This window comes from Bufo gargarizans, chromosome 6, assembly GCF_014858855.1.
Source record: "Bufo gargarizans isolate SCDJY-AF-19 chromosome 6, ASM1485885v1, whole genome shotgun sequence".
In the NCBI taxonomy this organism is placed as follows: Eukaryota; Metazoa; Chordata; class Amphibia; order Anura; family Bufonidae; genus Bufo; species Bufo gargarizans.
The window spans coordinates 341373775-341397905 of NC_058085.1; the positions used below are offsets into that span (position 1 = coordinate 341373775).

General features: G+C 45.7%; 1 protein-coding gene across 1 annotated transcript in view; it reads right to left on the bottom strand.

The window, feature by feature from the left end:
- Positions 1 to 724: 724 nt before the first annotated feature.
- The window catches only part of DOCK1 (dedicator of cytokinesis 1), a 388933-nt gene continuing 365526 nt past the window's right edge, over positions 725 to 24131 (bottom strand). Inside the window, exons 47-52 of the mRNA XM_044296110.1 lie at positions 22519 to 22656; positions 16151 to 16296; positions 10155 to 10353; positions 7967 to 8117; positions 5696 to 5841; positions 725 to 949 (exon numbers count right to left, since the gene is read on the bottom strand). Of these exons, the coding sequence (XP_044152045.1) occupies positions 854 to 949; positions 5696 to 5841; positions 7967 to 8117; positions 10155 to 10353; positions 16151 to 16296; positions 22519 to 22656 (876 nt within the window). The 3' untranslated portion in view covers positions 725 to 853. The remainder of the gene's footprint in view (positions 950 to 5695; positions 5842 to 7966; positions 8118 to 10154; positions 10354 to 16150; positions 16297 to 22518; positions 22657 to 24131) is intronic.

Below are 24131 nucleotides of genomic sequence, written 5' to 3' on the forward strand. Positions count from 1 at the left end.
AGATACACCAAAACGATTACATTTAATGCATCTTACTGCCGGTGTAAGATCAGAGGTGAGTAAGAAACATCCCCCCAGCTGCTGACCCTGCCCTATCCTTCGTCCCACTATGAATGGCCTGAGGTAAGATATTCTTTTATATAAAAGACGCCAACACAATTTTTTACATTTCCGTTTATTTTCAAAACACTGCTTTTATTTTATTTTTTTAGTCAATTATATATATAAGAAAATCTACAGGGCGATTATAAAATGGAATGGCAGAATAATACATATACAGAAAGTAGCGTCGTTATGGTTAGGTGACAGATCTACACATGATTATAGGTATCCATTGGCACGTGTCAGCAGAGCTGAGCTATCTCTGGGTGCTCAGCAGTAGTCACTGATAGGAAATGCATAGGTGTGAGAAGGTAATGGAAACAATCTACTACAATAAAAACGAGTATGATAAAAAATTAAAACAACCTAAAAATTAAAAAAAAATAAGAAAAAAATAACTGTCATATATACAAATTTCTGTACAAGATGATGAAGCAGGAACCAGCAGACATCATTAGCAATGCCTCAGACAATTACAATACTTTTTATTTGCTTTTTTTTTCCAATCCTGTATGTAAATTGCTTGCTTAGTATTTTACTACATAAATTAGTATCCACAGCTCAGTAGCTCAATGGTTTGTTTTTTTGTATTTTATTTTTTTAATATCTTTTTGCTTAATGATAATCTAAATGACTTTCATCTACGGTGATTGCACAAAAAGGAAAAAAACGAAAAACACTGTGGCCCAAATGAGGTAAATCCTGAATCGATAACTGCAGTGAGCCGTATGTTGTGAAGGTTGCAAGTGTTCTACTGCATGATCCCGGAGTCCACAGATGCCTGCTTCCTCGTGGTCTTTGGAGGGGGTGGTGGTGGTGTCTTGCTGGGTAGTGGAGGTGGCAGGTGCTGAAAAAAAATTATGTAAAAATTAATATCAACACATAATGGAAAATATATAGATATAGAGACTATTGCTGGCCACACACATGGGGTAAATGCTGTCCGGATCCTCGATCTGGCGACCGCTGTTTCTCCTGACTCTCGCTGCGTCTCCCCCCCCACCCCATTGGGTAGAATGGAATATATGTCAGCAGCAGCTTATCGTGCATGGGGTTAAAAGTAATGTGTAATCTGAACATTTTATATAGTTTAAATCATGTTTTTATATCAATTGTTTTTATTTAATCTTTTAGTGATTTTCATTTTGATTTTCCATGCCATATCTATATGTTAAAAAATACCTAAAATCGTGCAATGTTTACACTGGCCTAATAAAATGTCAAGATTTCCTATTCTGTACAGATTACTTTTTAGCATTCATCTCATTATCCTCACAGACAGGATTATGATAGATATCACCTCTGTATAGATAACACAGGTAACACAGGATCCACCAATCACAACAGGTGATATCACAGCGTATCTACTCCCTCCTGACCTTTGTACAGGTCACAGAACATGCCTAGAAAACTCTACCATAGATGTCTATAAAGTCCGCTCTTGTCCATTGTGTCTATGGCCCATGTGGCCCAGTGTGAAAACTTCTCGATTTTAAGTAAATTTTTTAAATACAAATATGACATGGAAAATCAAAATGAAAATCACCCAAAAATTCTAAAAATAAATAAATACCTTTTTTTTAACATATAGAAAGGAGCATGGCAAAAATTCTAAAAACTTGATTTAAAACAGGCCATTTTATGAGGACACATTCACTTTAAAGGGTCAGGCATGAAGTCAGGAGACCTAAATGCACTTTAGCTCTTTCTTTCCGAAGAAATCGGCAAGTTAAGCCAACCTTCATCTTATGTTTATGTACAAGGTCACGGTGTCACTTGATTTGGCACAAATTACCTATTATCCACAAAAAAAAAAAAAGCCAAAAAGCAAGTGGTGGTGATTTGGAGCGCAAACTGCTTCTGACGGGTTCGCTTTAACTGTGTCCATGCGGTGGATTTGGGGCTCGGTACCAGAGTCAGCTAAGATTCTACAGCTAAATGCATGCACAGTATGTGTGTATATATGTATGCATGTGTATATATAGCATTACAGCATTTACTAGAATAGGAACGTGCTGCAATAACAGCCATAGAGGGTTTCTGAAGAAAAGCAGGCCCTTTCTTTAACCCTAGACAAACCTGTTACAGCAGATCTAATAATCAGCTACAGAACAGTTTCAGGACCGACGAGGGTTTGGGTCACAATAGAGACTGTCCCTTTAAAAGAGAAGCAGTATATCTGTGCATGATGAAGACAAGACATAGATGTGTGAAAGCCATAATCATCCTGATTTAGCTACTCGGGGATCTGCTCTGTGCATCATAGATGTGGTCTCCACTGCGACTATGACTTTCTGTACATCCATCTTCGGTGTCTTGTTATGTGCAGGGATTCTTCCCCTTCATGTACAAGCGGTCTGCCAGTTCACATTAGACCCTATTCGAAGCAAATTCACTGACTCGCACACACCTCAGGGGAGACGAGAACCTTATGTAAAAGGCGATTCTCCATCACAGCAGCAATCTGTCCTTCCACTATCCTCGAGTTTGGCTTCGTATCCAAGAAAATGGAGGAACGACCTCTGTGAATCCTTAGTAATCACTATATGGACGCTGTCTACAAGACCGCCACTTACGTGTAGCCAGAGCCAAACACAAAATCCGCCACCTAATGGGTAATTTGTATGTATATGATGGCTAGATATTAATTACATAGAGATACAGAGGAGAGGAAATACATAGATATGAGCTATATGGCCAAAAGTGTGTGGACACCTGACCACCTCACCTGAGCTTCTGGACATCCCGTTCCAGCTGCTGGACCATGGGAAACCATTTCACAGAGCTCCTGACACACTGTGCTTGTGCGGATGTCACTACCAGAGGAGGCTTTGGCCTTCTGTAGTAAGCGATGCTCCACGGCCCTCGGCAGCCACGCTTTGTGATCTTGTGTAGTGTTGAGTGAACTTCTGGTTTCAAGTTCAGGTTATCTAGGAATTCAATTTTGGATTCTGCTACCATGGACCATAACTTATGGTCTGTGGTAGCGGAATCCATAACGGAATTCTGAGATAACCCGAACCTTGTATGCTGAACTTGAAACCAGTTCGCTGAACACTAATCTTGTGTGGTCTACAGCTGTGGTTACTGCTAGACCCTTCCACTTCTCAATAACAGCAGCCCAGGGCACATCTAGCAGATATTTCAGGAACTGACTGGTGGCAATGGTGGCATCCTACAACAGTGCCATGTTTAGTCAGGGAGCTCTTCAGTGCAACCCATAGTAGTACCAATGTACGTCGTCGGAAACTGCATGGCTGCGTGCTAGAGTGTTTGCAACAGTTTGTAATGGTAGTGGCTGAAACCCCGGACCTCGATGATTAGGAGGGGGGGAACTCATACTAATGTAGACAGTAAAGTGAACTAGATAAATCAGATCGCTATGAACTGGGTAGATATTGGGCAGTGTAGTAAACAGACTGCACTATAGGTGACTAGAGCTTCTGTATGCCAGAAATGTGCTCAGAGCAGCTGCCACTTTGCTCCATTGACAAGTCAGACAATGTATAACACAAGGGGGCGCTAATGAGGGCAGGAGAATGCTCCCCCTGCAGAATATGACAGGTCAGACAGTATAACACAAGGGGGCGCTAATGAGGGCAGGAGAATGCACCCCCTGCAGAATATGACATGTCAGACAGTATAACACAAGGGGGCGCTAATGAGGGCAGGAGAATGCTCCCCCTGCAGAATATGACAGGTCAGACAGTATAACACAAGGGGGCGCTAATGAGGGCAGGAGAATGCTCCCCCTGCGGAATATGACAGGTCAGACAGTATAACACAAGGGGGCGCTAATGAGGGCAGGAGAATGCTCCCCCTGAGGAATATGACAGGTCAGACAGTATAACACAAGGGGGCGCTAATGAGGGCAGGAGAATGCTCCCCCTGCAGAATATGACAGGTCAGACAGTATAACACAAGGGGGCGCTAATGTGGGCAGGAGAATGCTCCCCCTGCAGAATATGACAGGTCAGACAGTATAACACAAGGGGGCGCTAATGAGGGCAGGAGAATGCACCCCCTGCAGAATATGACAGGTCAGACAGTATAACACAAGGGGGCGCTAATGAGGGCAGGAGAATGCTCCCCCTGCAGAATATGACAGGTCAGACAGTATAACACAAGGGGGCGCTAATGAGGGCAGGAGAATGCTCCCCCTGCAGAATATGACAGGTCAGACAGTATAACACAAGGGGGCGCTAATGAGGGCAGGAGAATGCTCCCCCTGAGGAATATGACAGGTCAGACAGTATAACACAAGGGGGCGCTAATGAGGGCAGGAGAATGCTCCCCCTGCAGAATATGACACAAGGGGGCGCTAATGTGGGCAGGAGAATGCTCCCCCTGCAGAATATGACAGGTCAGACAGTATAACACAAGGGGGCGCTAATGTGGGCAGGAGAATGCTCCCCCTGCAGAATATGACAGGTCAGACAGTATAACACAAGGGGGCGCTAATGAGGGCAGGAGAATGCACCCCCTGCAGAATATGACAGGTCAGACAGTATAACACAAGGGGGCGCTAATGAGGGCAGGAGAATGCTCCCCCTGCAGAATATGACAGGTCAGACAGTATAACACAAGGGGGCGCTAATGAGGGCAGGAGAATGCTCCCCCTGCAGAATATGACAGGTCAGACAGTATAACACAAGGGGGCGCTAATGAGGGCAGGAGAATGCTCCCCCTGAGGAATATGACAGGTCAGACAGTATAACACAAGGGGGCGCTAATGAGGGCAGGAGAATGCTCCCCCTGCAGAATATGACAGGTCAGACAGTATAACACAAGGGGGCGCTAATGAGGGCAGGAGAATGCTCCCCCTGAGAAATATGACAGGTCAGACAGTATAACACAAGGGGGCGCTAATGAGGGCAGGAGAATGCTCCCCCTGCAGAATATGACAGGTCAGACAGTATAACACAAGGGGGCGCTAATGAGGGCAGGAGAATGCTCCCCCTGCAGAATATGACAGGTCAGACAGTATAACACAAGGGGGCGCTAATGAGGGCAGGAGAATGCTCCCCCTGCAGAATATGACAGGTCAGACAGTATAACACAAGGGGGCGCTAATGAGGGCGGGAGAATGCTCCCCCTGCAGAATATGACAGGTCAGACAGTATAACACAAGGGGGCGCTAATGAGGGCAGGAGAATGCTCCCCCTGCAGAATATGACAGGTCAGACAGTATAACACAAGGGGGCGCTAATGAGGGCGGGAGAATGCTCCCCCTGCAGAATATGACAGGTCAGACAGTATAACACAAGGGGGCGCTAATGAGGGCAGGAGAATGCTCCCCCTGCAGAATATGACAGGTCAGACAGTATAACACAAGGGGGCGCTAATGAGGGCAGGAGAATGCTCCCCCTGCAGAATATAAAATCTATGCACACTTCTGATGAGAGCTTTTTGCAAACTTCTCCTTTCTATTGCCTCTATAATACCATTCATGAATGTTTCTTGCACCACTTAATGTATGTTCACAGTAGATGGAACAGCGCTTTACAAATCGACCACATTTATGGACGAAGCACTTGTAAAACCAGTCAAGTACTTCTGGCATTTCACTCTTTTTAAGCAGCAATTTGCTTACCCTGTGGGGTGGAGGAGGGGGTGTAGCAGGCGGGATGAAGTCCTGGTAATCCATGACATTGCCATAGTCTCCCGTGCTACTTTTGAGTGGTAGTGGTGGGGGGATATCCATTGGTTCAGCAGCATTGACGCCATTTTGTTCCATGCCTGGAGATACAAGGAATACATGCGTAAGGTCAATCTTCTAAATGAAAAGAGTCATCAACAGGCCCAGTAATATCATCGGTTTACTAACTGGAAACTCAGTGGCTGCAGCTTCTGTAAGGATTGCATACTGGGAATAATCGCTGGAGCTTTAAAGGGGTGGCCTATTACATCCATTATCACTAGGATATGCGCCCAATGCCTGATAGGTGCAGGTCCCATCTCTGTAACCTGCACCTATATCTAGAAAAGAAGCCCACAAAGTAAAGGAGAGCATTCGCGGCCGCCCTCCATTAATTTCTATGGGACTGCTGAAAATATTGAATAGTGAATGGAGAGGTGGCTGTGCTTGCACATGTGCTCTTCATTCATTCTTATGGGACTTCTGAAACTTTTCGTCAGTCCCATAGAAAAAAATGGAGGGCAGAAGCGTGGTCCACTCTCCTTCACTTTGTGGGCTCTAGAGATAGGCACCTATCAGACACTGGAGGCATATCATGTATGAAATGGGCCAACCCTTTAAGTGTTACAATTATACGTATCATACTCCAGGAGCTGCATTCTTAGTTCTGCAAGTTGGAAACTGGGCAACAACTTTAGCAGAGCGACCCTCAGGCTCATAGAAAAAAAATTAAGATGAACTGGGGAACAAACAGAACACATTTTGATCTGCTAATTTCCGGGCTCTTCTTCTGCCATCCGAGATGGCGGCACTGCTTCTCAGACTGATGCACACTGAGTACTGGTAGCCCAAGACACTCCCTACTTGCTCTTGGATTGGCCAGCACTAGTCACGTGGGCAGGGTTGGCAAATCCAAGAGCAGCAGGAAGTGCCTTGGACTACCAAATGCACTGTATGAATCAAGAAGTCTGAGACGGCAGAAGAGGAGCCAGGGAAAAAGGGTCTGTGTCCGGTCAATGGGCTGTGTCCGGTATTGCAACTCGATTCCACTCCTTCCACAGGGGGTGAGCTGCAATACATTACATGCACAAGAGCGGCAAAGTTTTTAAAAGAAAGGAGACCTTGCCTTCTAAGGGCTGATTCACATGACCATGGTTGGCCGAGGAAAAACCGCCTGCATGTCGATTGCATCACCCAGGCCGAATGCGGTTCCCGTCACCAGAAAGTGACTGCCCTCATAGCGTTTTAGGATACAGCCAGTAAGACACAACATCAAAAAAGAAACCGATGGGAAAAGTTAATGGATTGTGATTTGTGGCTGAGCCTCATATGCTGGTTACAAATCTGGGAAGGGAAGATCTATAATGAATCCTTCTGGTTTTGTCCCTAAAATAAAGATGAAGGATAGCTGAGATGACGACTGTCAGAATCTCAGCCCAAGACCCTGATTAAAAGGTGCTGGCCCATTAACCCCTTAGTGACCACGCACATTTTTTTTCAAAATTGCATTCCAAGAGCTATAACTTTTTTGTTTTTTCATCAATGTACTTGTGTGAGGTCTTATTTTTTGCAGGACAAGTTATAGTTTTTAATGCACCATTTTACGTACATGTAATGATTGATTAAAGCCGTTTAGCTAATACCCCCTTTGTTTACGTCAGTAAAAAGGGCGTATTAGTGGTCACTAAGGGGTTAAAACCACCCAGAAAATCTGGTGCATGACCTGTGTCTGGAACAGCAGCCTATTCCCATTCACTTTACCATAATGAAGCTGCAGTACCACAGACAGCCCAAAAAGCAAGGGTGGTGCTGTTTGTGGGGAAACAAAACCAGACCATTATCCAAATCTTAAAAAGACAACGCCTTCTGAGGCAAGAATCCCGAACAGCTGTCTGCAGACAGACCGCTCTTCCTTTTGGAGGGTTCTGGGATTTGGTTGAGACAAGCTAATCTGCACTCTTATCTATAGCCAGTTCTTATACTAGTAGGTGACTATTCAGCAGAAAATCCCTTCGTTAATCGGGGACTGTTTCTGCAGCAGGTGGAGAGATTTCTGTAAATCCTATTCAGACGAATGGGAGAATCACAGAAACTTCCGCAACAAATCTGCCCCAAGTGATCAAACCCAAATTCTGTGATATTGACAGGAAACACAGAGACCTGGATGGCACCGGGCAATCTCACCACATAGACATAGGAGGGAATACAATGTGCAAAGTGTCTTACCTATTGGGTGGCTGAAGGTCAGCTTACTTCTAGGGGTGACCGGTGGAGGCTGCTGGGCAGACGTTTGACTTGGGGAAACGGAGAATCTTCTGTCGCCAACAACAGTACTGAGAACTTGACTCTTCGGTCTCTGGGGTCTTAAGGGGCTTATCTAAAAGATAAATGGATGATTGAGTTAGGGGAACATGGAAGCCAGAAAAGTGCCTTTAAAGAGCTACAATTCCATTATAATCAGCCTGCTTTGCTTCTCCTTCACCTCTCCTTCATCTATACCCAATAATTTCCCCAAAACAGAATCCCCCCAAAAAATATAAAAATCCAGCGCAGAACATCCTATGATACCATAACCTTCTGGATGTGGTCTACCCCTGTTACATCAATACAGGAAGACATGCATTGGGTTAGAGCAGGGATGGCCAACCTGCGGCTCTCCAGCTGATAAAAAACTACAATTCCCAGCATGCTGAGACTGCCTACAGCAGGCATGCTCAACCTGCGGCCCTCCAGATGTTGCAAAACTACAACTCCCATCATCCCCTGACAGCCTACAACTATCATCCTACAAAAGGGTATCATGGGAGTTGTAGTTTTACAACAGCTAGAGGGCCGCAGGTTGAGCCTCCATGGCCTACAGCTATCAGCCTACAGCAGGGCATGGTGGGAATTTTAGTTTTACAACAGCTGGAGGGCCGCAGGTTGGTCATCCCTTGGTTAGAGAGACCTGATACTTTCCGTAGGGAAACGGAAGTGTTGTACAGCTGGACAACATCTGAGCTGTCCCAGTGACCGTGGCAGGTCTGGACACCCATGTATTACACAGCCAGGAGATGCTCTCTGCAGCAGCCCTCAGCTCCAGCTATTACAGTATACACCCCCTGCATGTTGTAATGTTTGTCTTATATGGCACATGGATTGAGGTTGTCTTTAGTTTTTATTGTTTCTCTTTGAGAAAAAGTAAATGATAAAATTCTGTGCCCCTGTGGCCACCACTAGAGGGAGCTCAGGAGCTTACTGCATATTATTTTAAGTTTAATGTATATAATGTATAAAGTAAAACATGCAGCAGGCTCCCTCTAGTGCTGACAGACAGAAATTTATCTTGTAACATTGGGAGATATTTATTGGTGGCGTTTTACCATCTCAGCCTTTCATGGCCAAGATGGGAATAACCACAGTAGGTACCAACCAGGGAAGGTGCAGATACGGAAACAGCCGAGAGCTACCGTTCCGCCGTTACCGTAACACACGAGTTATGGAGACAGCCTAGCTTGATGTGCTACTCTGTTCGCAGAGCTCCATTTCACTGCTATCAGAGTTAAAGGGGTTGTCCCACGAAAATTATTCTACAGTTTTCAAACCAGCCCCTGGATCTGAATACTTTTGCAATTGCATGTAATTTTGTATAACCAATGGGCTATTCAATAAAATGTATCTGTATAGCGCCACTTAATTTCTTTGATCTGCTCATTAAGAAGGCCGCACATGCTCAGTTTCATCCGTCAACTGTCTCCTGAGCTGTGATAGGGAGAGAGCTGCAGCAGAATGGACACGCCCCCTGAGCTGTGATAGGTAGAGCATAGACACGCCCCCTGAGCTGCAGCAGAATGGACACTCCCCTTGAGCTGCCAGCTTGATATAAATCTAGCAGAGCAATGAATGGGGAGATCTCTGGATCCATGTGAGGTACAGGGCTGGTTCTAGCTTTGTTAGAAAGAGATTGTCATGTCCTATATGATGTCATTTTTTACATAAGTCATGGGATAACTGCTTTAAGGAAACAGTGGAACACTGACAGCTTGGATGTCTTTTTAAGTCTGTCCACCTCTGGCCGACTGTACCTTCTACTTTTTTTTTTTTAAAGTGGCAAGCGGGGGTGCAAGACTTGTGTCAAAATTTGCAGCTTTTTGGACACAGAAAACTGGACGAGAGGGGTTTATGAATGAGCCTGTGTGGAGCTCTGCATCTGAAAAAAATGGAGTTCTGATGGCTATACAGATATTCCGGAATAATGTGCATTAATCAGCACAGGATTCTAAAATGTAAAAACATGAATACGATTGCAGGATGGCCATTAACTTTAAAAAATCTGGTGGCAAGAACCTTTTACCAAAGAAGGGCTAAGAAACAATAATCTACAGGTTTCTATATGGGACATCTCATACTGCTTCCACGCTGGGACACAACTTACTGTTTCCGACAGGATAACCGCTTCGGACTGCTGAGCTGCAATGTCGGTCGTTTTAAATTCCTTATCAAATATCTCCTGGTGCTTGCTATTCCTCTTCTCCTTCTTTTTCTCTTTTCTGTCCTTATCGAGATCATCTCTGTCCAATTTATCTTGAGAACGATAATGCATCTTCTTTGGCAAAAGTGGTTCAAGAACAAAGCTAGAAGAGAGGAACGCTTCAATTAATCCTCGAGGACCCGACGCATTTCCTGTGGTCAACAAACTCAAGTGCAATGCAGTTAACCCCTATGGTGCCACATCAGCCTTTAGGGGTGGTGAGGCATGCTATAGTGTTGTATATGTTTATACCGGTGATTATAGGAGTGCATTTCACCGGATCTCTACAGGAAAGGAAGGTGCAATTAAAGAGGACCTATGACCTCTCCAGGCACGGTTTAGTAAATACTTGCATCCCAAATGAAATTACAATTCTGAAGCAAGCTTTCTGAGAACGCTTTACTGTGCCGTTCCTCTGTTATTACTCCTGCAAATGACCCCTTGCCAATAGGGGTGTGTCTCTGCACATTCAGAAAGTGTCCAGCTTGGCTATGTAAGGACAAACCCTATTGACAATGGGAATGGTAACACGCAGTTGTCAATTTATCCATTCGTTAGCAGGAGGAATAAGAGAGGAATAGTGCAATGCACAGTAGGAAGAAAAGATGCTCAAGCTGTATAATTTTATGAGGAATTCAAGCATTTAGTCAAAGAGGGGATCCGACTGCTCCTCTAAGTATTCAGAGGACTGTAGGAAGGGTTTGGCTGTAGTTACAGCTCACCCGAATGTCAGCTTTACATGTAGACGACGGGTTTTTATTTTCATCCTGTTGCTGGCTATTTTCAGGCCTGCGGGGTGCACTCACAGATATGACAGACAAACAAAAACATTAATGAGAATTTTTAGACAACTGTGAAAATCTGATGACATTTCCCTGCTGAATCTGTCAATTGGGTGAAAATGGTCTTTACAAACAATAAGGAGGCACACGGGTTCAAATCACTATTCATTTCTATCAGAGATGTCTACCCTACATAACTGCAGCCTGAAATAAAAGTTCAGTTATTGTATTGCTGACTGTTACCCACAGACAATAAGGGGGTTATCCTATTAATCATTTGCAATGTTTCTAGAAGAAAATACCAGTAATCATCTCACCTCGGTGCTGCTGCTAATCCGACCAGACCTGGGGAGTGGCTCTAAACAGAATCAGTCTCCTTCCCCCTCTGGCAGCTGAAAATCTAGTTTATTCTAACCTGCTCTGCAGGAGGAATTCTTCTCAGCTAAACGGTCAGGCTGCTGCAGAGGATCTGGGCAGATAGTTATTTCTATGGGCTGCTCTGCATTGTACACAACCCCTAGGGGTCGTTTTTAGGCGCCATACTAGGTCTGTATTACTTGTGTGTGCAGGTTTTGTATATCAATTTGGATGTATGTCCTGCTTTACTTGATTGTATCCTGCTGCTATTATTGTGTCATTTATGACCACGTATTTGGTGCTTCATCTCTGGTGTGTGTCAATACCTTATATTCATTGTTTTAATCGTGCATTATAATAAAGTATCTTAATTTTTTTACAATTATGTATGTAGCGTGCGTTATTTATCAGTGTCGCTTATCCCAAATTACTTGAATAGAGTTGAGCTGCAATACCAGACACAGCCTATGGACGAGAGTGGTGCCGTTTCTGGATACAAAAGAGGAGACCCTTTTAAAGGGCATCCGTCGGCAGATTTGTACCTATGACACTGGCTGACCTGTTACATGTGCGCTTGGCAGCGGAAGGCATCTGTGTTGGTCCCATGTTCACATGTGCCCGCATTGCTGAGAAAAGAGAGGTTTTAATATATGCAAATGAGCCTCTTGGAGGAACAGGGGCGCTGCCGTTACACCTAGAGGCTCTGCTCTCTCTGCAACTGCTGAGCTGTCTCCACTTCGATTGAGAGGACCAGGCAGTGTAAACGTCATCACCCCTGGCCTTGTCAAAGTGGAGAGGGTGCTGCAGTTGCAGATAGAGCAGAGCCTCTAGGTGTAATGGCAACGCCCCCTTTGCTCCTAGAAGCTAATTTGCATATATTAAAACATCATTTTTCTCAGTAATACGGACACATATGAACATGGGACCAACACAGATGCCTTCAGCTGCCAAGCGCACATGTAACAGGTCAGCCAGTGTCATAGGTACAAATCTGCGGACAGATGCCCTTTAGGATCCTAGCTGCGAGGAAGTGTGTCATGTGACTCTTTCTTGCGCTAGTGAATTGCCTTGGATGAGAAAGTTAGGGGCAGTTTAGTAGGCACACTGTTAGATGCAGTATTTGTGTACAAACCTGCTGACAGATGCCCTATAATGATGCTGCACAATCCCTTTTTATAAATCTACAATATGTGAACGGGCTTTGCTGGAAGCATGTATGGTGCTGAGTAAATAAAGCAAAGGCACTGATGCCCTTTAAGACCAATGGGCAGGGATAACCGGGTACTTGTGGACAGAGCCTTAGTGATGCTTGATCCCCAGTGACTCTGAAGCTACACTATGAGCTCCATCCACTAGTTTGTAGGATTTGCAGATATCATTTCTGCTCTTTGATGTGACCCATCAGAGCACAGCGCCGCTTTAGCATACACACGCTCTTGTATTCTCAAGCCATTTGGTAATACGCCACTGTCAATTTCTTAAACCCTGTCTGCTGAGTTCACTGAAACTGACGAGCGCTGGGAGAGGTGCCAAGCAGACAGAGTCCAATATTAGGCATGCCGGGAGAGAATCTAAACACTGCAAATATGCAAAAAAAATAATGAAAAAAAACACCTTGCGCTTACTAATCTAAGCCGACTGTATCATGCCTCGGCCACACCGAGGAGTGTATATTTGCCCGCAGAACTGTGACAAACAGCTGGGGCAAATATTTTGACCTCCAGAAATGTCAGTAGCCATCTGTATGACTGGAAGCCAGCACTAAGCTCCCAATCCTAGGGTCTTACCGACATGTGTTATCTGCGACCATGGAACATAAAGAGGTCCGATTTGCATATTGCAAGCAGATGACTCAAATACATAAGCAAATACAGAGGATTTGGCATGTGAAAATACATATGGTCAGCAATTATGTTAGCTGTAGATTAGCCAACCTCACAGCACTGTGCAGGCTGTAAAAGCGATTAAAGGAACACAAAAAATATCCTCCTTTCATTTCTTTTTCTTATTAGTTAAAACTGAGAAATATAAAAAGGAAGTCGTCCTGTGTCCCAGGAACTCAGCCATATCCTCCTCCTCCTCATTGGCCCGTGTGGGGCTATAAGACAACTGGCTGCAGCAGAAGCCTCCGCTCTGCTATGTCTGTAGTAGAACAAAAAGACCGCCTAAGCCTCATCACTCAGCTGGTTAAGAGACAACAATAGACCAGCAGGAGATTTGCCACTGTTCTCTGCAGGGGAAGATGTACTGGCTGTATTCATAAATTTACCCCAATGCAATAATGTCATTCTTTAAAGCGTACCTGAGTTTTCAAGGAAAAAAAAATAAAATTTGCATAATGGCTGTGCTTCTTTGTACAATCATAACTGTGAAAGAAAATGGTCTTTTTGGGCTTCTCTAATGTATTTTTCAGCCTAATTATGCCCCTTAAACAGCATAGCTAGATGCATTTCTCTCAGCAGCAGGGGATGTTTCAATTCTGTGGTATCTGCCAGCACTGAACTGCTGTAACGTCCTTTACCTTACTTCCCACTAGGGCTGCAGCTAACGATTATTTGAATAATCGATTAGTTGCCGATTAATTTCTACGATTAATCGGGAAAAAACGACAAAATTACATGATCTTACTTGAAAAATTATGTTCAAAGGCCATATTAAAACAAATTGTGGACGACACTATTATGGGGAGGGGGATCTGTGGATGGCGCCGTTATGGAGGGTGGGATCTGTGGATGGCGCCGTTATGGAGGGTGGGATCTGTGGATGGCGCCGTTATGGAGAGGGGGATCTGTGGGTGGCGCCGTTATGGAGAGGGGGATCTGTGGGTGGCGCCGTTATGGAGAGGGGGATCTGTGGGTGGCGCCGTTATGGAGAGGGGGATCTGTGGGTGGCGCCGTTATGGAGAGGGGGATCTGTGGGTGGCGCCGTTATGGAGAGGGGGATCTGTGGGTGGCGCCGTTATGGAGAGGGGGATCTGTGGGTGGCGCCGTTATGGAGAGGGGGATCTGTGGGTGGCGCCGTTATGGAGAGGGGGATCTGTGGGTGGCGCCGTTATGGAGAGGGGGATCTGTGGGTGGCGCCGTTATGGAGAGGGGGATCTGTGGGTGGCGCCGTTATGGAGAGGGGGATCTGTGGGTGGCGCCGTTATGGAGAGGGGGATCTGTGGGTGGCGCCGTTATGGAGAGGGGGATCTGTGGGTGGCGCCGTTATGGAGAGGGGGATCTGTGGGTGGCGCCGTTATGGAGAGGGGGATCTGTGGGTGCGCCGTTATGGAGAGGGGGATCTGTGGGTGGCGCCGTTATGGAGAGGGGGATCTGTGGGTGGCGCCGTTATGGAGAGGGGGATCTGTGGGTGGCGCCGTTATGGAGAGGGGGATCTGTGGGTGGCGCCGTTATGGAGAGGGGGATCTGTGGGTGGCGCCGTTATGGAGAGGGGGATCTGTGGGTGGCGCCGTTATGGAGAGGGGGATCTGAGGGTGGCGCCGTTATGGAGAGGGGGATCTGAGGGTGGCGCCGTTATGGAGAGGGGGATCTGTGGGTGGCGCCGTTATGGAGAGGGGGATCTGTGGGTGGCGCCGTTATGGAGAGGGGGATCTGTGGGTGGCGCCGTTATGGAGAGGGGGATCTGTGGGTGGCGCCGTTATGGAGAGGGGGATCTGTGGGTGGCGCCGTTATGGAGAGGGGGATCTGTGGGTGGCGCCGTTATGGAGAGGGGGATCTGTGGGTGGCGCCGTTATGGAGAGGGGGATCTGTGGGTGGCGCAGTTATGGAGAGGGGGATCTGTGGGTGGCGCAGTTATGGAGAGGGGGATCTGTGGGTGGCGCAGTTATGGAGAGGGGGATCTGTGCACTGTTATGGAGAGGGGGATATGTGCACTGTTATGGGCATAACAGTGCACAGATCCCTTTCCCCATAACAGTGCACAGATCCCTTTCCCCATAGCAGTGCCATACACAGACCCCCCTCCCCATAGCAGTGCCATAGACAGATCCTCCCTCTCCCCATAACAGCCCCGGCCCCGCTGCTTAGTCGGACTAATCACTGCATCTTTATTTTACCTTTTACAATGACGCTCCGGTAACAACTAACAGGCAGAGCGGACGCGGCGTAACGTCACTTACTCACGTGACGCACCTGCTCCACCCACTTAATGAATGAAGGAGGCGGAGCAGGTGCGTCACATGAGTAAGTGACGTTACGCCGCCGTCCGCTCTGCCTGTTGTTAGTTGTTACCGGAGCGTCATTGTAAAAGGTAAAATAAAGATGCAGTGACCGCCCGCCCGCATAGCAACGAATCGGCGATTATTCGATGACTGGATTCGTCGACAACGAATCCAGTTATCGATTATAATCGATTACATCGATTAATCGTTGCAGCCCTACTTCCCACTATGTTTGTTTTCAGCTCCAGAGCTCACAGAGCAGATAATGTGGTGAAAACCAGACTTACAGACACACAGGATGCTCCTGTGATCTTCAGAAGCAGTGTAGAAGCAGTTCTTTTATCAAGCTCAGGATCTCAGCTAGCTCACATAATATATCAGGCATATTTTTTAAATGAAGTGATTTAGAAATGTGCTATTTACACCATTCTCTAATAAATGAACATATTTAAAGAGTCACTGTACTTTCACATACCTATAAACATACAACAGGGCAGTTTATGTCATAATATGGCTGTGGCTTCCCAAAGCAAAATCAGCAGTTAGGAGAAGCTCAAAAATGAATAATAAATCATGAATAAATGTAAAATATAACATACCCATCAGAGCCAGGTCTTGAAGGTGTGCTGTCCGACGACACAGAGGACACAGAGACAACTGATAAAGGCCTGGATTGTGAAGGCATGGTAAACGATCTAACCATAGATCTGGGCCGATTCCCCCGTCTATCATCAATGCTGGAAGACTAAAGGGAAGAAAACATTTCTGTAATTCTCTGTATGTACATATGCAGCAGATATTACTGTAAACATGGAACGGTTTTCATGGCACAGATGTAGCAGAGCTGAAATTGTATTTTAGTTATCTTCGGTACATTTTGGGGAACTGGAGAAAATACTATGAAATCCTGGAACTGGGTTTTCCCTACCAACTTCATAGAACACAGCATCCTCTGAAGTGGAAGAGAAAAAGTGGCAACGGCAGGTCTATCTGAAGAAGGTATGAGACAGAGCAGGAAAAACTGAGGTGGGGATATATGGCTATTATTTTAATGTTTTCTTGTTTAAGGCTGCTGAAATGCTACCAGGAATCACAGAAAAAGACCATGCAGATTGACTGACAGCTCACTGTGTGTGGGCAGGGGAAGCAGGACTCACAGGCTCTCTCTATGGGTAGGTGGGAGAAGTAGGACTCACAGGCTCTCTCTATGGGTAGGTGGGGGAAGCAGGACTCACAGGCTCTCTCTATGGGTAGGTGGGGGAAGCAGGACTCACAGGCTCTCTCTATGGGTAGGTGGGGGAAGCAGGACTCACAGGCTCTCTCTATGAGTAGGTGGGGGAAGAAGGACTCATAGGCTCTCTCTATGGGTAGGTGGGGGAAGCAGGACTCAGGCTTTCTGTATGGGAGGGGGGAGCAGGATTTGCAGGTTCTCTCTATGAGTGGGGTGAGGGAGCAGGACTCACGCTTTCTGTATGAGTATGGAGGGAGGGGGGGGGGGAGGATTTGCAGGTTTTCTCTATGAGTGGGGTGAGGGAGCAGGACTCAGAAGCTTTCTCCATGAGGGAGTGGGGAAAGCAGGACTCACAGGCTTTATCTTTTAGCAAGGAAAGCCCCCACCCTATAAAGAATTCTAGACTTAAAGTTAAATTATAGGCATGCAGTCCTGCCCTATCACCACCCTAAACAACAGAATAGTCCGCAGACTGTAATACCATTAATTAATTAACATTAAGTGCTATCCACAGATTCCTCCAAGCATATTAACTACTAGGGATGAGTGAATCGACTTCGGCTGAAACATCCAAAGTCGATTTGCATAAGACTTTGTTCTAATACTGTACCGAGCCAATACATTCTAATACTGTACAGAGCTCCTGCTCCGCACAGTATTAGAACAAAGTTTTATGCAAATCGACTTCGGATGTTTCATCCGAAGTCGATTCGCTCATCCCTATTGATAACCATGCAAGTCTACCATGTATAATGATAATAATCCCTTCCTCGACACTGACCACATACCAGCAGGAATACTGTCACTAACTGTTAAAAAGTGTAACTGTAAAAAATTTACTTTTAAAGTCAAAGTCTGTGAGAGATTTTTGTTGCATCTGTAGCCTCTTTCCGGCATCAGCCGTACATGCACTGTGGATATCAGCAGAGAATGTATAGCTCGGGCTCAGGAGTATGCTCCATACACCGCAGATCCTGGCTGTGGTATACACATGACTCCCACATGCAGCTCCTCGGATTGAAGATGGCTCTGATCCTGGCTGTATAACCGCTCAGTTCCCACAATCAATAACAGCCGCAGAATCTGAACGACAGAAGAGGAGGACGGGGTCTCCCTTAGTGACCTCCGCAACGCAATGCAAAATGATAGTGAGGGTCCCTGACATACTTAATACTCCTATTAGGCAGGGTGTAACACAATAACGGAAACAGCACAATGCACTGCAATGAAAACTAAGGTTTTTAGTTATTTAAATGTCGATGGAAAAACTAAAAAAAGCCTCTCGGAAGGCAGTGAGGAAAAAACAAAAACCAGCTGTGTCATGAAGGGGATTAAAGCTGGATAAGTAACGTACATTCCGGCAACCAATCACTGTGTTGCGGTATATTCCTTTGAATAAGGCGTATAGAACTACTGCGACTCAGATATTAAAGGGGTTGTCCCACAAAAATATTCTAATTTTTCAAACCAGCACCTGAATCTGAATACTGAAACATTTTGTATAGCCGCCAAGTTATTCAATAAAATCTATCTTTATAGCGCCAACATGCTAAGGTGGACGCACATGCTCAGTTCCATGGGAGAGATTGCAGCAGAAAGTTTGCACCTCCCAAGAAAGGATATGCTCCTGAGCTCCCAGCCTGAAGAGAATCTAGCAGAGCAATCGGAGCAATGAGTGTGGAGATCTCTGGATCCATGTGAGGTACAGGGCTGGTTCTAGCTTTGTTAGGGCTCATGCACACGACTGTGCGCAATGCACGGGCACCGACCGTGGGGCAGCCTCATGCGGATCGTGGACCCATTCACTTGCATGCACTACTTTTTTGCGGTGCGGAGGTACGGACAGAAAACCGACGGAAGCACTCTGTAGTGCTTCTGATCCGTGCCTCCGTTCCGCACCACATCTCACGGATTGCGGCCCCATTCAAGTGAACGGGTCTGCATCCGTGATGTGGGGTGCACACGGCCGGTGCATGAGCCCTTAGAAAGAGATTGCCATGTACAATACGATGTGCAATTTTCATATTTTACATCAAAGGGGTTGTCCCACAAAACATATTCTACATTTTTCAAACCAGCACCTGGGTCTGAATACTTCTGTAATAGCATGTAATTAAAAATTTACTGAGATATTCACTGAAAGCTACCTGTATAGCGCCACCTGCTGTTTGCTCTTTTTCTAATTTCTATGTCCTACTCACTGAGACGGAAGCACGTGCCCAGTTCCATCCTTCAACTGCCACCAGCTGCAGTAGAAAGGACACTCCCCCTGAGAAAGGACACACTCCCTAAGCTGCCAGCTTGAAATAAATCTAGCAGAGCAATTGGAGAAAGGAATGGGGAGATCTCTGGATCCATGTCAGGTCCAGGGCTGGTTCTAAGTTTGTAAGAAAGAGATTGTCATGTACTAGATCAGGGATGCTCAACCAGCGGCCCTCCAGCTGTTGCAAAACTACAACTCCCAAGCTGTAGCTATCCAGGCATGCTGGAAGTTGTAGTTTTGCAACAGCTGGAGGGCTGCAGGTTAGGCATGCCTGTACTAGATGATATCAAATGTTTTTACTTTAATCATGGGATAACCCTGTTAAGTCCCAAAAACTTAAATTCTTGCAAAATGATAAATAAAAAAAATATATATCATATGTACAAATTTGGGGAAATAAGTAAAATTAAGCAAGTTGCAATACAGTTTCTGGCCGATCTGATGGAGTCAGGATGTGGAGCTTTGCATGGTTTTGCACGCTGACACTTGCTGATTAATTGATACGCTGTAAGCAGACAGTGGTAGGGGCACTCCATCATCGCTGGCAGGGCCTTCGCCAAGTAGGGATTAGGAAAACATTATGAAGATAACATCGGACATGTGTAGCTATAATGCCGCTCCTTTGTCAATGCTTAAAAATGGAGACCGAGGTAAAGTGATGTCCACCGGTGACACGACTAATCCTAATTGAGACTTGTGAGATATTCCTCTGTTATATTAGTATTTAATGGACCTGCATGGAGTGGAGGATCTGCTGCTGGACTCCATTGTTTACCGTTACGAAAAAAAAAAAAAATAAAATTAAAAGCACTGCTCATTAAAATACCCATCTGTGTGTGCAGACACCAACCCAAATATTGGAATGTGCTGCCTGGCAGAGATGCCTTCATATTTAGCAACAGATGCTCGGCATATACGGCGCCTTTTATGACAAATACAAATAAAATAACACCTTCGGAAAATACAGTTGGGCTGGGGGAAGACAAATTAGCAGAGCGCGGTGTTAGTATGCCATTACTGGACATTACGCTGCATTATAAATGCACCCGGCGAGCCCATAGGTCAGCCTAGAACGCTCTGTCATGTTCAGCCAGCTAATGATACGGACAAGCTGGTGAGATCAATAGTGAATAACATAATCCTGTAATTAGGCACAATATGCCAGAATTATCAGGGAGATTGTGCCAAAAAAGTGGACTTCATTGAACGCATCGAATTTTTCATGTCTTTTGGATATGAAAACACCAAATTTATTACCAGTATGCTGCAGTTTTTTTTGCACAAAATATTAGTGCGAATTGAATCAACCATTAGGTATTGTTATCGTAATAATAAATGTGGAGTCACAGTTATTTTTCTGTGCGCGCCATTCTGACAAGTTTGGTGCAATTTGCAGCATCAGTAGTGCCCACAGGGATCCTCTTCTGTGCATGCGCTGATCAGTGCATGCACAGAAGAGGATCCATCCACAGACGGTGCAGAAAGCGGTATGTCACATCAGCTCATGGCTATTCCTAAACATTCTAACAAATTGTGTGCACAAGGGATTTCGGTAATAAACCAGCAGTGAGACCAAGAGGATTGAGGGGTGACGATTCCATTACAGCAAAACATCTCCCCAGAATGTGTCCCAATTTAGGGCTTCTCACAATAAACTACTGCCCACCTCCTCATACTAGTTACCTGGATCCACCATGCTTGCAGAACGTTTTCGGATGCCCACACCACACTACTGAGATGTAAACCAGCTCTCCTACTGCTCGGGTCAGTGCACTCAGTTAGGTACCGAGACTGCTGCTGATACTGGGAAAGCTGGGTTACAGCTCAGTGATGACACGTTTGGAGATTGCTGCTTAGGCTACATTCACACTGGCGTTTCTGGGTCCGCTTTTCTGGGTCTCTCACAAGCGGCCCAAAACGGATCAGTTAAGCCCCAGTGCATTCTCAATGGATCCGTTCAAAATGCATCAGTTTGGCTCCGTCAGGACTTACAATGTAAGTTAATGGTGACGGATCAGTTTTTCACTGACACAATATGGTGCAATTAAAAACGGATCCGTCCCCCATTGACTTTCAATGTAAGTCAAGATGGATCCGTTTTGACTTAGACTTTTTTTTGAATAAATAATGCAAACGGATCCGTTAACGGATACAAGCGATTGCATTATTCGTGCGGATCCGTCTGTGCAGATACAAGACGGATCCGCACAAAACGTGAGTGTGAAAGTAGCCTTAGACTGGGAAAGTTGGGTTACAGATTTTGAGACTGCATATACAGGACCTGGCAGCTCCTTACAGACACCCCTAAACTGCCCCCGTGTTTCATCATGGACAAGCTGTGTGCACATACGGGACCATAACACTGACTAAGTAGATGACATGCATTTTTCTACTTGTGTGGATTGGGGAAGGCAGAATGTGTCAGTGTAAGGGTACGTTCACACAATGGATTTTGATGCTGTCAAAATCCTTGGCATATTCCACAACAGAAACCACTGTAGTCTCCTGCAGATGTGTTCATGGCGGACATACACCGTGGCTTCTAGTGACGTTCATGCAAACACGGCACCTAGAAGGGACATGTCTCTTCTTGGTGCAGTTGTAGCTCTAAGCTGCTGGCCGTGCGAAGTGCAGTGCTGCCACTCATTGACGGGCTCACTCCACTTACTGTATGAAGACCAAGAGTGTCTCTTAATAAATTAGGTGCATTTCCGGCCCTTCAGAGCTCCAGAAACTCAAATCTGTGGCAGCTAGGGGCTATAATTTCTGGCGTAGATTACAATAAATCCAGTGCGCCATGGAGGCTCCACTCCCTCCCTTGCTACTTTAGAAAAGCGTTGAGAAGGACATAATTTGCGACTTTTCAACAACATAAAAGTGCTGTTAAAGAGTTGATAACTCCTCCCAAAATATCCATTACTGACAGACGCGCCATCTTTCCCTCGTCAAGATGCTCATCACTTGGGTCAGGGAGCGGTCCTGGAAGATGTACCTATGTGTTTTACGTGGGAACCCAATAAGATGAGTTACGGTAAATAGTGTCCCCGCCAGCAGCTTTCACGCGGATCAGACGAGTTCTAGTAGTCAGACACCCAGTGATGCACTCCATCGGAGACGGGCCTGTTCTCTTCTGAAAATCCCTTTAAATGAGACAGCTCTGCTACATCCATCATTCAGATTAAAGCAGAAAATATCTCTTAGGCTCGTTTAATGCCCGTGGTAAAAGTATGCAGCAAAGGAAAAGCCTGACGGAGTTCGCCATATACGGCCGAGGTGGACACTGCCATGCACCTCCAGACCCCATTGACTATATTGGGATCCTGCCGCCCATACCGGAAACCAGTCAAATCCCATTATAGTCAAAGGCGTCTGGTGGTGCACAGAAGTATCCGAACAGGCGGTATAGGATGAACTCGCCTTACAATGCTGGGTAAAAAAAATTTGCAATCCAGGCCACAAAGCCGTATACCCACCAGGGTCCTGACGCCATACTGTTTCTCAATTTTCTCTTTCAATTGCTTGAAACAAGCCTCCATTCTCTCGTGGAAAGGCCTCAATGCTTCGGTGACTTTTTCACCATGAATGCGTATTCCCTCTGCTAAAAACGGAACCTAAAATGGATGACAGAAAACTATATTAAAGCAGAACATGCAGAAACTGAGTGCACACAGACAACCCAATAGACATCAGAGGTCACCATAGATATTTCTTGGATATTTTATGTTTATTGGACCTGGCAGGGGGAAGGCTGCATCCCAATAGGATGGCTTTATTGTCTGTGCGATCCTATTGTTTCTTTGGAGATCAGCGGCGCCTGAAAGTATAATAGCTGCTTCTCATCATATTAATGGCAGATCTGGACTCCCGAGTGTGGGTCATCAGGTACTCTGTGTCTAAGGAACGGGGGCGGAAAGTCTGTACCATGAAATTTAATAAGTAGTAATGAGCCTTTTTTTTTTTTCCCCGTCTCCATGGATACATATTATTTACGGATTCCAAGAGAAAAATGCACTAAAATCTCAGTAACTTCTTAAAAGGATTACAGGCTTTTAGAAACAGGAAAGTACAATCAGAAAATTGCACAATAATTCCATAGCAAATAATTGCAGCCTTGATTGGTCGCTCCCTCGTTACCGCTCTGTATAATGCACTGAGTATACATGGCGATCAGAGAAGCACGTTGTCATCTCCGGAAGATACATTTGATTTTGCACTGTTTTGCAGTGTCTGCCAGGAAAGCTACCAGGGTCTTACGCCAAACATATCTATAGGCCCCCATTTACCTGAAGGAGGCCAAAGGAGTGTCCCCCTTTGGCCTCTGTCTGGCTATTATATGACGGTTGCTGTATGGAATATGTAGTCTGCGGTGCAATTCCTTACCGGAATGTATACTGCTGCGTTTTGGGAGCCTATGGGTGATGGATGCTATTATATGCCTATACCAGGGATGGCCAACCTGCGGCTTTCCAGCTGTTGTAAAACTACAACTCCCACCATGCCCTGCTGTAGGCTTATAGCAGCAGGCAGTCTGGGCATGCTGGGAGCTGTAGCTTTGCAACAGCTGGAGAGCCGCAGGTTGGCCAACCCTGGCCTATACTGTGGCATCTGACAGAGGTATACGTTGGGAAATGCTTCTAATGTATACCGCCAACAGATGCTGCAAAACGCAGCATGAAAGCACCGAAATGTGGCGTACATCTCTGTACACATGGAGCACAGGAGAGGCCATTACCTCTAGTCGCCTCCCTCGAATGATTTCCAGACACTTGCAGTCTGTTGGGTTTGGAACATGTCTCACTCCTTACTCCAGCCTCTACATTCATGCCGCCCCCCCCCCCCTCTAAATCTGCCTGAATGTGGATCAACCCTTTCTATCCACGGTCTGGTTGTCCATAACACACATGAGGATCTGTTTTACATAATGAACTAGTGACCTCATTAATATGCAAGATGTCAGTATATATATTTCACTTGCCGCGACGAACGGCTTCTATTCAAATGACGCCCAAACTTGAAATGGACTGTGAGAGACATTGTGGCTCCTTTTCCCTTTTGGGGACGAAGAGCCTAAGGGTTAACGATGCAC